The following is a 17,064-nucleotide window of genomic DNA, read 5'->3' as shown; positions in this document are numbered from 1 at the left end:
TCATGAGAAAAGTAAAGAAAACAATTTCCCTCATTGCTTGCCACTGAAAAGAAGATAAAGGAACTAGAGAAAGGATAAAAGTATCCAAAAAACATAAAAGATGCATTCATGGGAAAAGCTGGTTTGATCATTGAAAGGGCAATAGGTGGAAAAAGTCACACTATAAAAAAACAAAAAACCCAACTGTGGAAAAAGAATGGAGCAATAGTCATGGAGAAAAGTGAGATCACATAAAAACTTTGGGAAAAAAAAAAGCCTTCATGACTTTAACATGAGGACTCTAGTCTTACTACTTTTGCAGAGTAACTGGCATTTGGGGACTAGAGATTTGTGTTGCTTTTTTTGCAAGAACCCAATTGTTATGTTAATATGCTGATCGCTGTGTGTTAAGTACTGACTTTGAATAAAAAGTGTTGTAAGGAAGGGAAAATTCCCAGCATCCTAATCTTACTTGGACCACTAAGCTCTTTAGGAACTTAAGACTTCATGCTGAAATTCTAAGAAATAATTAATATCATGGCAGATATTTCCAGCATTGTGCAAAAACAAATACAGCTTCAACTAGGGACTCTCTCCCATGGGTGGTTTATGGGCTGGCAAGGCATACTGGACTAAGCTTTAGGCACAGGAGCCCATGTGGAGCTAAAGGCAGACCTCTTTGACAACATAGCATCACTGCACAGCTCCCAAATACTGATCTCTGTGCATTAATCTGTGCCTTCTCTTCTCTACTAACACTGGCTTCTCCTTAGAGATCATTTCATTGACCTAGCTCTTCAAATACTTTGTCTTGTACAGGGTGAGGCCAAAACCCTAGGGTATTCAGGTTGAAATGGCCTAATAGTCAATGCAATATTCACTTTTTTTTTAATTTAAGAATTATTGAGTCATTTGTTGGATTATTATTTTTTCCTTTATAGGAGGCAACATCTCCCTAAATTCCTAAAACCTCCCGCAAAATTATCTTCCTAATAGTCTATTGCATCCTGATAGCTGATTCCAACTAGGTACTGAGAGAAAACTAAAAATGGAACTAATTTACACTAATTTGTGATTTATTCATGACCCCTTAAAAGTTACAAAGTTTTCTCCTAGCTGATGTGGTTGGCCATCGTCCTGTGCACAGAAAGGCTGCTGGTGGAGTTGTGCAGAAGGCAGCTGATTGATGTTTCACTCTCACATCAATGTTTCTCTCTCTCCCTCTCCTTTCTTCTCTCTCTAAAAATCAATTTTTAAAAATTTTTAAAAAGTTACAAAATCTTTCAGATTGCAAAGTCTTTTCTGAATTGCAAATGAGCCTATAGCTGCAAATGATCTCACACCTCCTCCAACACCCCACCTCTGTTATCATCTTCCTCAGTTTGTTTTCTAGCTTCACAGCCTCTTTTCTCACTTCCAGTCCTATAGACACATATCTCCAAAAAGTCCTACAATATGACTTTTTTTCATGATGTCTTTTATGGCAGTGACATAGGAGTTTGGTTAAAATGCCACATAATTAAGTCCATGTGGTATCCACAATGTTTACAAATCTAATAAAGAAAATCTGTGTAAATGATATAAAAACATGTGAGTCAGAAGATTCTAATAGAGCTGTTCACTTCCCAGGAGCAAATTAGTCCATTTAAACTCATTCTGTCATTAAGATATCATTTGGGCAATGACTCTAGATTCCAAAATCTTTTCTGAGCCCTATTTCAGTGTACAGTATTATAACTGGACAACCAAGGGGTCCAGGCTGCTTGTCACTACTTCAGCCAATTAAGCAGGGGCATGGTTGAATCATATATGAGGGCTTATTCCAATAATGCCAGCATTATGGGAGAGCAGCAGGTCATTCACAAAAATCTGCTCTCCAGCCCACCATAAGTCAACTGCTTATATTGAGTAGAAGGACAAAGATTACGTGGGGAAGTAGGAATTACAGGTATGGGAAAGTAGGCACGCGATAATCATTACAGGTTACAAGTCATGTGGGCTGGGGTGGTGGGGAGTAAGGTATATTATTTAGATACACAAAGACAATAGGCAATTTCATAGCTAAAGATTGACCTTTATTAAGAAAGTTGCAGGCTTAGGACATGACTACTCACCACGCCCTGTTTTACGTTAGCAACTTTTACATTCAGACCAGCCTGTGTGGTTATTTTCAGTCTCTGAGTTTTTGAGCCCTGTCATGTGGGCCACCCCTGAGCTTTTCAGATTTAGTGTGTGGCCCCTTTTTCATCCACAAGTATAATATCTAAGTGGTATCTAATTCACAGATTTTCAAACCATGGTTCCATCAAACATTGATTTCGACAACATGATCTAAGGTTTAACCCTGCTAAAATGAACAATGGCAGGAAGGGTGAGTGACAGACCACAAATCCAAAGGTGACTGTTTAGGGCAGGCGTCCCTGCTGCTAAACAAACCACCACGAGAAATGAGAGGTGACCCTCTGGACTGGGCACCCCCAATCCAGAAGGACCCAAAGCCAGACGGCTGAGGAGTCTTCTGGCCTAGCACTAAGACTTTCGAGACGAGAGATTTTCGAGAAGTCAGTGAGAGAGAGTGGGCAGAAGACTCGAGACGAGGGGAATTGTGGAACATCACTCACCTAGAAAAGACTGGCTGGTGTGGGATGGAGGGTCAGCAATGGAGAAGGAGAGATTTCCAGTCCATCATCCTCCTTGGCTGGCTGGGGGTGACCCTGTAAGGGAGGGAGGCCTGGTCAAGGCTGGCAATCGAGTCACCCGAGTAGGATTCATAGGTAAGCCCAGGATGAGCTGCCACTGCCTACTGCTCTCTGAGGAGCAAACTCGGGGTGACTGAAGCCAGGTCAGTGGCTCCCCATCCCCGTGGAACCCTCCCGGGTTTTGGCACCAAATGTTGGGTTGCCGAAGGAGGAACGCACGAGACCAGAGTGGTGAGGGATTACAAATTTATTCGATCATCTGCACACCAGGTGGCTGAGCCTGGATGGCTCCAGCACCCAGTGACAGGAGTCAGTGGCTTTTAAGGACTTATGGCGGGCTTTTTTCTGGGCAGAGACTTCTTTATGCATACCCGGAGGGGAGATAATGAATGTGGTCACCACAAGTGAGCTGTGGTCTCAGCAAAGGGAATGTCCATAGTGAAATGACCTGAAAAGCCAGTTCCCAGGGGAGAGGTATCAATTCAATTGCTCTATCAAACCTAACAATTATTAGTTGAGAAAATGGATGATGTTCAAGTAATAGATTATGATAGAAAGATATGTATCAATCCCTCTGCCTTTGAACAAGTTGGGCATCTACCAGCCAGGGTTTGGCCAGTGAAAGGAACTACTCTAGATATTTCAAGTAGGAAGGGATACAAAGTTTCAAAGACCTATTGAAGTCAGGGGAAGTGAAGTTCAGAGACAAATGCAGGAATTCAGGAAGTGCAAGGATTGAAAGAAGCTTCAGTTGATGAGATGTCCTTGGTGGGTGTTCCAGGTAGCCATTTGCAAAATCACATCTACTGTCTGCAGAAAGACATGCTCCTAGCTGCAGCTGCCAATGGGGAATATGGCTTATCTCTTTTACCTTCTAAATCCCACTTGAGGGCTTCTCATTGACAGAATATGAACCAGAATTTCTGTTAAGAGGAGAGTTTTTGAAATGTAGTTTCCTGGCCTCTAGCCCCACCTAGAAAGTGAGAATCTAAATGAGCAGGGATGATTTTGATTGTTAACAAGCAGTAGCAGGCATAGCATATAAAAATCTGGTCAGGCCAGCATCCCTTTGAAGTGGTGTTTTAGGTCCTGAACAGCCCTCCCCAATAGCATATTATGCAATTATGAAAATGGTCTATATTTATGCTATCCAATATGGTAGCCACTAGAGTCATGTGGCTATCAGACACTTGAAAATGTGGCTAATACAACTGAAGAATTGAATTTTTAGTTTTACTTAATTTTAATTTATTTAAATTTAAACTTAAGTAGCTACATGTAGCTCATGGCTACTACTTTGGGCAATGTAGATCTAGAACTCTCTTTGGTCCTATGCCCCCTCTGCCACTCCATTAAATGGAAGATATTGCCTGATCTGTCCTGAAGTGGCCCTGATCCTGCCATCTGAATATTTGTTGTATTTGTGTGTCCAAAGTACAACTATCTGATGGAGTTGGGGGAATGATTTCACTGAACTAAGAGAATTGATCCTCTGACTACTTTTTGTGCCAGCTTGCTAATAAACATTTGCTGTATATTTGGTTGAATTCACTCTGAGATTTGCTTTCACCTTAACATACAATGGTAGCAAGGTAGCTGGGGAGACCACTAATATTTACCTACAGAACTTGATAACTGTGACAGTTAATTAGCCTGATCAGTTTGCAACATACACTTTTCTCCCAGAAATGTTTCCAAAAAATCTTTGAAATCTGCAGAATCTTTGCTCTTAGCAAATATTAGCAGATGACAAAACAAAACCTGCATAAATATTAATATAAAAATCAAGGGAAGGGGGTTGCCCTCCACTGAACACTTCTTTTTAATGTGAGCATATTTGAGTATTTTTTTAAAATTCATACATATAACACAAATGTCCTGTGTATAAAATGGTTCCTAATTTATGTGGTTGAACCTACATTTCACAGTGTCACATAGACAGCCCAATATTCTACGAAAGAACCCTGAATGCTAAGTGTACTACCACTTAGACAACCTTAGGTCTACTTGCTCCATACTGTAGGCATTTTAAGCTCCTTTTGATTTAGTCTCCCAAAGTGCCTAGAGTCATATTAGACCAAGGCATGTGCCTTCATGAATACATAATACATACTTTCTGCCATACTGAAAAAGAACATTAGCAAATAAGATTGTCTATCATTTATTTGCCTATCAGATAAAAAGAAAATGATGGTTTAAAGGTTACTATTTTTCATTTTTCTTACACTTGAACATCTTCTGGTTTAACTGTCTTTCTCCATTAAAATAGTTGCTCACAAGATCTCAAAAACTAGTGTTACTTATTAATTTAAGATGTCAGTATATCATGGAAATGATGTCACATTATTTATTCATGGAATTCCATTTACACAAACATTTATATCCTCATTAATTATCTCTTTACTTGAAGCTGGATAACACAAACTTGGAATTGTTATAAAAATGCCATATATATAAGCCAGTCAGAGAAAGAAAAGTATCACATGATCTCACTCATATGTGCAATCTAATGAACAAAATAAACTGATGAACAAAACAGACTCAGAGACATAGAACCATGGAACAGACTGATGAATTTCAGAGGGAAGGTGAGGGTGGGGGAGTTGGGGGGTAAGAGATTAACTGGGGAATTTATATGCATAACCCGTGGACACAGACAACAGTGTGGAAGGGAGGGGTGGGTGGAGGGTGGAAGGGGTCAATATGGGGGGGGGGGAACGACAAAGGGAGCATCTTTCAACAATATAGATAGATAGATAGATAGATAGATAGATAGATAGATAGATAGATGCAATGGAATGCTTAAAAAAAAAAAAGAATGCCATAAATGGTATCATGAGAGGAAAAGCTTAAGGAAACCAGTCACTGGAACATTTGCTTAGTCTGCAAAGCCTCCTATAACTGCTTCTAAATGACTCTTCAGCCTCAATACAATTCATATTTATACATGCGACATCCAGGATTAGTGACTTGCAGTTTCAATGATTCTTTGCAGACATTCCCTCATATCACAGCCCCTTTGCATTGGATATTTGCTTTGCTGTTAACCAAGGGGCAGATTGGAGGTAGGGCCACCAGGGTGGGGAGTGTGTGTCAGTTCATGGGGAAGTTCTCGCCATACTGCTCAGCATAGAGGTTGGGTGTGCAGGTGGAAAGCAGCTTCTCCTTAAATGCCTGTGAGAAAATAAACTATTTGTATGAATTACAACTACTCAAGGGGCAGTGGGGAGAAAAGCCAGAGAGGGAAGAAAGACCAAAGGAAGAGACTCAATCCAGAAACAGTGGAGGTCTCTTCGAGGTACAATTGGGACCTGTCACTCTGCCTCTACATTACCATATCAATGCATTTTCTTATTTAGGGGGCTCCCTCATTTAACCCCTAGTAACCCACAGTCCCTCAGACAAGGATGACATTCTCACCAATCAGACTGTTTTCGTTGGTCCTCCTGGCCCAGCACACTTGTGAGACTTACAAGTGAAGATAATACTTACTGATTGATGTGATAAGATGTTACTTTTATATTAGCCCTCAGATTCCAATGGTGGGTGCTTAAGTCTCATTCAGCTTCTTGTTAAACCATATGAGGCTTTAATGCAAAACTAAAGACTCGTCAAGCCAATGGAAAGCTATCAGGTCAGTATGCTGCCATGATAACTTAATCCATATTAAAATAAGTCCATTACTTTATTCAGTTCAATCATCAAACCTTTTGTTCTTAGCTGCAAGGAGGACTTAGATTACGATAAGTGTCTGTCTTCTTGGGTATTTCTAAGACAAGTGGATGCTCCTCGATTTTCAGCGTCTCGACAGAGCAGTATAACAGTGCACAACCAATGTGCTGAAGTGATTTATGAAAATCTTTGTTCTCTCTGCCCATGGTAAAATTTGATGATGCTGAAACATTCTAGTTTGATTCTTAAATTGGAAAAACAACCCAATGAGTGAGGAACCATAACCTATTAGGCACTTTTGCTTGCTATTGAATTACTTTACATGGATTGATGGTGAAATTTGTTGGCTTTTTATAAGAGTAATTAAAAGGACTTCTGGATTTTATTTCCTAAATAAGATTGACTTTCCTAAAGCAAGGCTTTTGATGTTTTGAAAGGCAAAGTTGGAACCATACTAAGCCATCTTAAGGTGTGTGTGTTTTCTTTTTTCCTTATAAGCAGACTTGAAGTTGTTCTTGGAATCTAACTTTAGATTGCTTGAGAGAGCTGTGACTGCTGATTTCTTAAAAGCACACACCATGCTCCTTTGTTATATTGCTAATATTGATCTCCCCCCCCCCCCCCCCCCCCCCCCCCCACCCACCCACACACACATACTACCTTTATCTAGGGATGCAGAAGGACACTGCTAAGGCTCCCTTCGCTTATCTCTTTGCAGGCTTGTTGATTGGTGCTGGCTGCGCCCTCTACCCCTTGGGCTGGGACAGTGAGGAAGTTCGGCAGACTTGTGGCTACATTTCTGGCCAGTTTGACCTGGGTAAGTTCTTTTCATAGAAGGCACTCCTTTTAGAGAAGAACCTATCTGATCTTTTATAGGAGCAGAAGGTGGAAAAGGAACGGGGAAGAAAAATATATGCCGGTATTGCAGCCAGAGTCATGTGTAACAATACCCATACATTCATTGATCCTTCTGTTTTAGTGAACAGTCATTGGTAATCAACTGTTTGTCTGAATTATGGAAAATATTGTAGATACAAAGAAAATAAATAATCCTTGCTCTGAAGTGTTTATATTTATTAATTAATTCATTCAAAAATCATGTTTATTACTCATTGCAAATGTTAAAAATAGTTGTCTATGGAATTCCCATTCTATCTGAGAAATAAAGCAAACAAAACCATCAAGGAAATGACAGTAAGGGCTATGCAGTTTATAGCAATTTCCACTCTAGAGCAACAGGCAGCTTTATGATAGGGATAAGAATCAAACTGGTATTTGAAGAAAGTGACCTGTGTGGATTATGGTAGAGCAAAGGCACAGGGGAGGAATGAGAAGAGTTCATCAGGAGACCATACAGAAACTGTAGAGGCGGGAATTCACACATTGATGAAGGGGCTCATGAATTTTTCTATGTACTAATTAGAAAATTTCAGATATTTATCACATATAGATATGGTGTATTCTGCTTAGCAATCTATATATTTTTTAATATATTTTTATTGATTTCAGAGAGGAAGGGAGAGGGAGAGAGAGATAGAAACATCAATGATGAAAGAGAATCATTGATCGGCTGCTTCCTGCACACCCCCAACTGGGGATCAAACCTGCAACCCGGGCATGTGCCCTTGACCAGAATTGAACCTGGGAACCTTCAGTCCGCAGGTTGATGCTCTATCCACTGAGCCAAACTGGCTAGGGCTCAACCTATAATTTTTTTTTCATACTACAAGGTTTCACCATTATAAGTTGTAATGATGGGATAATATTTCAGTTGGTTTATAAATCTACATTAATTTCACTTCCTTATTTCTTTCTTATTCTAGTTTATGTTATTTAAAGACATAGTATACTAGCAATGAGTAGTTTAATTAATATGTCTTTTCCTAATTGAATTATTTTCTTAAGATGTTCTTCTAGAATTGGTGTTATTAGAACAAAGACTATGAACCCATAAGATTCATTGCTATATGATAACAAATATTTTCCCCTAATATGTGGATAGACAGATTGTTTTTGACCTTCAGTGCATAGTGAGTTACTAGCTTAAACATCGACTTTTCACATTAAATATTTTACTTTTAGAATAAAAATTTTGAGGAAATTGGTCTAATGGCAGTATTACCATATCCCAAATTGTTTAAAATAAGTTTATGTTAGAACTTCTATGAAAAAAAATTAGTTTCTATTAGATAATGGGGGGAAAATGGACAGATCTGATACCATACCAAAGGTCTGTGAATTTGAAATGAAGCAATTTTTATTTGACTCTATGGATGACAAACACCCTGCTTCACTCAAAATAGCAACTGCTCTTTGGGTAGAGAATATGGTGCTTTAAACACCACCTACTTTGCCCAAATGCAAACTGCCCATTCTTCCTCCTTGATGATGAGGCTTTCCTAAGTCTGGGTTCATTTGTGCTTGCCATAAATTAACTGAAGGGGAAAATGCTGGCATAAAGTTGACTATCAGCATTTTGTTTTGTTTTTTGTTTGCTTTTAGAAATCAAACAGTGGCCAGGGTGATATTTTAACATAGTGTTTAGCATTTTCCTTTCTCTGGTGTTTGAAGCTTTCTTGGCTGTTTCATACAAGCCTCAACTTGATTAGAATATTGTTCTAGCTGACCTCTCTTGTTATTGTGTGTTGCTATACTAATCATCAGGTTATAATGAAATGGAGATCTTGTTGTTTATCTTCATTACTGCACCCCAATGTTCTATATCTTCTCAGCATTGTGGATTAAAAATGTTAAACTTACAAAAAAACCTCTTGCCTCTTTACTAATATCTATGTGGTAATAATATCTTATGTTATTAAACTCACTGAAGCCATTTTAGTAATTTAAAAACTGTAATGTCATTTTAATTTTTGCCTTTTCATTTATAAACTAGTGGCCCGGTGCACGAAATTCATGCACGGGACAGGGGGGTGTCCCTCAGCCCGGCCTGCACCCTCTCCAATCTGGGATCCCTTGGGGGATGTCCAACTGCCGGTTTAGGGATCGGGCCTAAACCGACAGTCAGACATCCCTCTCACAATCCAGGACTGCTGGCTCCTAACCACACACCTGCCTGCCTGCCTGATCGCCCATAACCACTCTGCCTGCCGACCTGCTCACCCCCAACTTCCTCCCCAACCGGCCTTCTCACCCCCAACTGACCCCACTTGCCAGCCTGCTCACTCCCAACTGCTCTCCCTGCTGGCCTGATTGCCCCCAACTGCCCCCCCTGCCGGCCTGCTCACCCCCAACTACCCCCCTGCCGGCCTGCTCACCCCCAACTACCCCCCTGCCGGCCTGATCACCCCCAACTGCCCTCCACTGCTCGTCCCCAAATGCTCTCCTGCTGGCCTGATTGCCCACAACTTCCCCCCACAGCTGGCCTGCTTGCCCCCAACTGGCCACCCCTGCCAGCCTGCTTGCCCTCAACTGCGCCCCCCACCAGCCTGATCACCCCCAACTGCCCTCCCCTCCTGGCCTGATTGCCCCTAACCATCTCTGCCTCAGCCCCACCATCATGGCTTTGTCCAGAAGGACGTCCGGAAGGTCTCCCAGAAGGTCTCCCAGTCTAATTAGCATATTATCCTTTTAGTAGTATAGATAGAGGCCTGGTGCACGCTTGGGGGCCGGCTGGTCTGCCCTGAAGGGGTTCCGGATCAGGGTGGGGGTCCCCTTGGGGTGCGGGGCTGGCCTGGGTAAGGGGCCTGGGGCCATTTGCAGGCTGGCCATGCCCCCATTAGGGTGGGGGTCCCCACTGGGGGTGGTGCTGGCCTGGGTGAGGGCTGGGGCGGTTTGCAGGCTGGCCACACCCCCATTGGGGTGAGGGTGCCCTCTGGGGGGCGTGGCCGGCCTGGGCGAAGGGCTGAGGGTCATTTGAAGGCTGGCCACACCCCCATCAGGGTGAGGGTCCCGCTGGGGGGGCGTGGCCATCCTGGGCGAGGGGCTGAGGGCCATTTGCAGTCTGGCCATGCCCCCATCGGGTGAACGTTCCCACTGGGGGGCATGGCCAGCCTGGGTGAGGGGCTGAGGGCCATTTGGGGGCAGTTTGCAGGCCAGCCAAGCTCCTGGCTTTGTCCAGAAGGAAGTCCAGAAGGTCTCCCAGTCTAATTAGCATATTACTCTTTTATTAGTATAGATTTCTCTTAGACTGCATGCTAAGAAAAAAACACAAAACAAAACTGGCATCATCCTATATAATAAAAGCTTAATATGCTAAGTGTCCGGTCATCCGTTCAACCAATCAAAGTGTAATATGCTAATGATATTCTAAGGCCGCTCAACCACTCACTATGACGTGCAGTGACCACCAGGGGGCAGATGCTCTGACTGGTAGGTTAGCTTGTTGCTGGGGTCCAGCCGATAGGGACTGAGCAAGATGGGCCAAACACACTCTGAAGCCCTCCTGTGGTCCCTCCCCAGCTGGCCAACCTCCCGCGTCCCTCCCGGCCCCGATCATGCACTGGTGGGGTCCCTCGGCCTGGCCTGCACCATCTCACAATCCAGGAATCCTTGGGGGATGTCAGAGAGCAGGTTTCGGCCTGATCCCACAGGTTGAGGGACCCCACTGGTGCACAAATTTGTGCACTGGGCCTCTAGTTTACACATAAAATTCATTTCTAGGTCCCCGGAACAAGCATTTTGAATGTATTGAGTTTGCTTCCTCCAGATAACTATTATTTTTGCGGACTCTGTTATCTTTACTTTAGAAAGAAAATGTAAAGAGAAACTGTAGCATAGAGATATCACTATGCCTATCTCACTGGACTGCCTATGTTTACTGTCTTTAAGAAATTGTTACTGTTCCCTGAACACTAACGAAGGCTGAACTTCAGTGAGTGAGTGAAATCACAGGTTATGTAGCAAATTTGAGGTTGGGAGGCACAGCATGCATGTGAAGGTGAGCATTCTCAGAAGGAGAGCTCTGGGCCTCACTTTTAGTGGCATACAGCCGACCTCTGCCACTTCTGAGAATCCTAGCTTACTTCTGCCTCCCCTCAAAGGAGAGCGTGTGTGGCCACATCTTCCTCCCAGAGGTTGGGAAATGTTAATGATAAGGGTCATGCCCTCCTTATTGTGGAATATGGGTCACTTTCTTGGCATGCCTTATTGAAATTTGTTACTCTCTTTCTAGAGCACATCCTGAAAGAAATCATTGCTTCTGTTTCCACATGAAAGGTTATTTAAGGAGCACATTCATTCACTCACTCAGCCAACAGATATTTATGGGGTACTGCCAGTGTGCCAGACCCTGTGCTAGGTGCTTGGGACCCGGCACCAGCAAGTAATTTAAAAAGACACTATTCATGGATCCCAGGGAACTAAAACTTAGCAGGAGTGGCAGATATTCAAGAAGATAATATACATGGGAAGTATGTTAGAAAGGAAAAGTGTCAGACAAAGCAGTGGGCACTGAGGTTGCTTTGCCAATATTATTCTGTCTAGTTGTTGACTCTAAACCAGAGGCTGGCAGACATTTCTTTAAGAGACAGATAAGTAAATATTTTCAGTTTTATGAACCATATATTCTCTATTTTAACTATTCAGCTCTGGGGTTGTAACATAAAAGGCACTTCATGTATGAGTGGGTATGACTGTGTTCCAATAAAACTTTGTTTACAAAAACAGGTGCTTGTACTGTAGTTTGAAGCCCCCTGATTTCAACCAAAGCATACCCCTGACATGCCAGAAAGATCTTCATTCCAGATGTGCTCCTTTATTGATCCCTTCAGCCCCCAGGTCAGGGCTTAAGTCAGCCCAAGACTCTGCACTGAGCAGTCCCATCCAATTATCCTAGAGTATGCTACTAAATACTACAATTTTCTTGTTGTGTAGTGTTGTAATATAAGGTGGCAAGCACTGTAAATTAATTTTCATTATCCCACCTCTTAACACTAGCATGCGATGGGAAGCCTTCAGCCCATTTGGGTCAGTGAGATTAGAGGACATGTTTCCAGAGACTTCTGAGGAAAAGGGATCACACGCCTAAGGGAGAGGCTCCAGAGCTCTGTTCTCCCTCCCTCTGGCTGTCATCTCTGATCAGCTGGAGCTGTAGGAGAGCAGCCTGGTGGGCAGGGAATTCAGCCTGTGGGTAGTCATCCCTGAAGCAGGCCTTCCCTAGGAATTTCCAACATAGTTGACAACACAGTAATTCATTTCCTTATTGGGTAAAGTTTTAGGCATGCTTTCTCTTATTTGCAGCTAAAAGCAGCCTGACTGGTATTTTATTTGGTTATATCACCATTCAGGGGGGCCTGGCCTCACCTGGGAGCTTCCTAAGGAAGTATATTATTTTTAGCTGAGCCCTTAAGGCTGTAGAGGGTTTAGGAAGGTGAAGAGTGAGTGTGGGCATTTTTCAGGGTGGCTCGAGGGATAGGTTGCAGAGGTCAGGAAGAAGAGCCAGGGAGGAGGCTGTGACACTGCAGATCTGCTTTAGGAACTGCATCCTTGTTTCAACCAGTTTTAATTCCATGTATCAGCCATGGTCAAAGTGATGCTTTAGTGTAGAGAATAGATGGGGCCTCCTAGGGAAAGAACACTTAAACTGAATCCAGAAATGTAAGTAGTAGTTAGGCAAGGAAGGGTCCTCATAAAGAGTTCACATTTGTGGTTGTAATGCAGTATGATAGGAGTCTAATAGAACCTAATTTTTTAAATGCCTCCTTTCTTTAGAAAGGTGATTTGGGGAGAATATTTTTTTGACCTATCTTGAACACAATTTTATAAGGCTATTGAATATTTCTCAAGAATTTTAATATTTTATTAAGTGTAAAGCTTTGACACAATTTTTCAGAAATACTCACTTTTACAAATTAAAGATTGTTACTCTGCTTACTTTGGATCACACTTAGGTATGAAGAACCAAGGAGCAGGTTTGAGTACACATCTTTACAACAGTGAAACAAGAGTCCAAACAGGCTGCCTCATGAATTTCTAATTTCCCAACTGAAAATACATAGCTTGGCTTTACGGTAGCTCTCAACCTTTAACATTAGAATCAAAGGTAGCCTTGTTGAGAATGTGGATTTTTATTTTCTGTACCCCAGAATTTATAATTTCCTCATTTGTGTTATAAACAGATATCCCAGGTGATTCAGGTACAAGTGGTCAGTGCATATACTTTGAAAAATACTGTCCTAATTTATAGAGAAATTTAATTTTTTTAAACTTTGCTAGAATTTAGCTTAACAAATATTAATTTTTTAAATGTAAATTACAATGTTCTAGCGTTAGGTTACAAAAATCTGGCTCCAACTGGCTTAAACAAACAAAGAAGACATTTAAGATATCTTATTGCAGGAAGGCCAGAGCTACGGTGAGTTGCAGACTTGACCAATCCAGGGGATCAAAGATGTTGTCTGTCCTCATGTTGGCTTCATCCTGAGGCCAGTTCTCCCTTTGGTCATAAGATGGCTGCATTTGGCACTGAGCATCTTGTTCATGTCAAATAGGAGAAGGAGAGCTGCTTCCCAGTAATGGGCTAAAATTCTCTCAGTCTAGTTAGGCCAACTTTGCCATGTGTCCACTCTTGAATGAATAGCTGCTGCCAGGGAATAACATGTGCTAATTGGATTCTTATTATGGTCAGCTTGGATGTGTTCACAGTTGTGTAGAACCAGATTATACTGAGAAGCCGGGGTATTTGTAAGCAGAAGATGAGGCTAAGAGGAGGAGGCTTCTCAGACTGTCTTTTGTTGGACGTCAGTGCCCTGTATTTCTTCCATCATAAATTCCACGGTTATGGTCAATGATGGTTTATGCTGTTTAAGTGTTACCAATGGTGATTTTATTTATTACTTTTTAAGAGAGTGAAATAGTACAAGTGATGAGAATAATACATAGTGTAGCACAGCATCTTCACATAACAGAAGCTAAAAAGACGTTTGCTTCTATTATTCATATTATTTAAACAGGACCATTTTAAGAGAATATTTGCTGGTAAAGCTTTACTCTTCCTTTTACATTTTATGACTGCAAGTTTGAATTGACACATAGAGTCTTAATAATCACATTGTCTAATTGATTTAGTTCATGCCTCAAAGATATTTTTTTCTACCAAAGATTTTTCTAATATTCTTACTAGAGGCCTGGCGCATGAAATTTGTGCCTGGGTACAGTCCCTAGGCCTGGCCTGCGATCAGGGCCATCTTCCCCAGCTGCCCGCAGCTGGCCCCGCCCCCCGCCGCCACCCACCCCCGGTTCCCCATTTGCTATAGGGTGATCAGGGGAAGGAACTGAGAGGTTGGCTGTTCCCACCCGCTTGCTGGCCCTGCCCTCACAGTAGGTGATCATCAGGCAATCAGAGCCTGCTGGCCAGGGAAAGGGACCAAGAGGTGGTCAGTGCACCTCATAGTGACTGGTCCAGCAGTTGTTCTGGTCGTTCTGCAATTAGGGTCAATTTGCATATTATCCTTTTATTATATAGGATAGAGGCCTGGCGCAAGGGTGGGGGCCAGCTGGCCTGCCCTGAAGGGGGCCCCAGATCAGGGTGGGGAGGTCCCCGCTGGAGGGCAAGGCCGGCCTGGGTGAGGGGCTGAGGGTGGTTTGCAGGCCAGCCATGCCCCCAGCTTTGTCAGAAAGGATGTCTGGAAGATGTCCAGTCTAATTAGCATATTACCTTTTTATTAGTATAGATGCTCAAGAGTAATGTTTCACTTAATTTGCTTTGCCAATTTGCCAAGTGAATTTGAGTAATTATTGCTTTCATTTTGTTATTTAACTTGAATGAGAAGCCCTCATGTTTCCTGTTCTTGAAATTATGCTCTTGGGTTCTCAAGAATAGTACCATAAACTCTGGAAACTCGGAGCCTCTTTATGCTGGAAAAGATGAGACTCTGTTCTTTCATATTTTCAATCCAACGAGATATCTCTTCTTCTCTAGTCTGAACAGTGACCATCCCACATCTCTTTATACTTGTTACCTTTAGCTCTGTGACTCCTGACTAATATTTGCTCTTCTCTCAAATCTAACTGCCTTTGAGAAAACTGATTTGCAAGTTATTGGGCAAGATTGGGGGAAAAATAGAATTTGTTTTTTGATCTTTTTCAACCTAGGTGATAGTGGGTGCTTCATAAGCTGAGTGACCCAATTTTCCTGGTGTCCACACAGAAGTCTGTTTCTGCCAACAACAACAGAAGCTGTTGTCAGCTTCGGTGATAGTAGTGCAGCTGTACACCAGAGTGGGACTTGCCGGGGAAGTGCTTGCAAAAAGCAGCTGTTAGTGTCCGCCCCTGGGTTCTGGAAGAGACCCCTAACATTTGATGCATTCTAGTCATTGCTTAAAGTAAACTTATGATCCCATTCTGATATTGCTTTGGGGAAGACTGGGTAATAGTAAAGTATTGAATATGCATTGAGTTTTAGCCAAATATAAAGTTGTTAGAGCAGCAAGGGCTTTTTACTGGACCTGTTCCAAACTTTTGACACTTAAGGCCAAGTCACTGAAAGTCACTTAGAAGGCTGTGTTCCCTCACGCAGACAGCCAGTGCAAGGAGATGACAGAGGAAAGCCAGGCAGCGGCTATAAGTTAACCAAGAACCAAATTGGGTAAGCCCAGGGGGACCCAAAGGAACCCTGTGGAATGTGACACCATTGATGCTGGGAAATTCCCACAGGCAGAGGAAGCCCAGCCTGGTCAGTGGTGAAGTGAAAAATCCTGTCCTGTTCAGGTGTAATCCCCAACTCTGCATCCTCTTGCCTTCATGTCTTGCCACGTGCACACAGCTGAAGCTGCCTGGGACAGCTTTAATTGCACATAAAAATCCTGAAGTCTTTCTCTTAGGGAGCACCTTTCTATGTATCAGCTAGAAAACCCCCTCCTTTAGTGGGACATGTTGTTTCCCATGGAGTTCATAACCACTCAGTCTTGGGAGGCCTGGGAAGTTCTGTGGGGAAATGCGCCCTCTGTGCCTGTGCACTGCTCTGGTCCTCTGGGGGAGGCGCCTGGAGGAGATGAAGTCTATGCTCCATTCCCAGTCCACGTGGCCACACTTGTCCTGCACACATACCCTCCTCACTGACCGTTTCCTGTTATTTTATCATTAATGCCTGAATATCGTCTTTATTATCTGCAGACCATTTGCTCCGTTTTTTGTGTGGATGGCTATGGTTGGTGGGAATGTGCTGTGGCCCAAACAGGGACCTCCTCAGTTATCCTGCTGTGTGCTGAACTCAGCACAGCAACATGTGCAAATGTCATGTCAGAGGTGAATGAATACTACAGCAAATTGTCATGTGCAGGTTTCTCATTTTGCATGTCATATGACCAACATATTTATTGAATTCTTGTTCTTCATACTTACAAGTGTGAGAGTTGCCCACTGATTTTACACATGTATGTATATGCATGCATATATATATGTGTGTGTGTGTGTGTGTAGCTAACTTTTAATTCCTATTTGCTTACATTTGGTTTTGAAATAATTTCATATTTATAGAAAAAATGCAAAAATAGTATAAAGAATTCCCATGTACTCTTCCCCAGATCCCCTTAATGTTAAATTTCATATTTACTTTGTCATTCTCCCCCTGCCTTCTGCTCTGTTCCCTCTCTCAGACACAATGTCCCTCCAACCATAGGTAGTTAAGTGAATAATTCCTTAAAATAACATTATTTTACATAGCAGTACAATTACCAAATTAGGAAGTTGTCATTGACACAATACTTATTTCTAATCTATAACTTATTTGATATACTTTATGTAAAGAATTGTGCAT

The 17,064-nt window shown here is 42.3% G+C and overlaps 1 protein-coding gene across 1 annotated transcript in view; it reads left to right on the top strand.

Annotated features, from left to right (window-relative positions):
- Positions 1-17,064, top strand: part of LHFPL6 (LHFPL tetraspan subfamily member 6) — a 275,595-nt gene that overhangs the window by 226,950 nt on the left and 31,581 nt on the right. Inside the window, exon 3 of the mRNA XM_008152063.3 lies at positions 7,069-7,167. Within this exon, the coding sequence (XP_008150285.1) occupies positions 7,069-7,167 (99 nt within the window). The remainder of the gene's footprint in view (positions 1-7,068; positions 7,168-17,064) is intronic.

The sequence above is a fragment of the Eptesicus fuscus genome, chromosome 8 (assembly GCF_027574615.1).
Source record: "Eptesicus fuscus isolate TK198812 chromosome 8, DD_ASM_mEF_20220401, whole genome shotgun sequence".
NCBI lineage: Eukaryota > Metazoa > Chordata > Mammalia > Chiroptera > Vespertilionidae > Eptesicus > Eptesicus fuscus.
The sequence above is the reverse complement of the archived record's forward strand: the minus strand, read 5'-3'. Positions and strand labels throughout refer to the sequence as shown.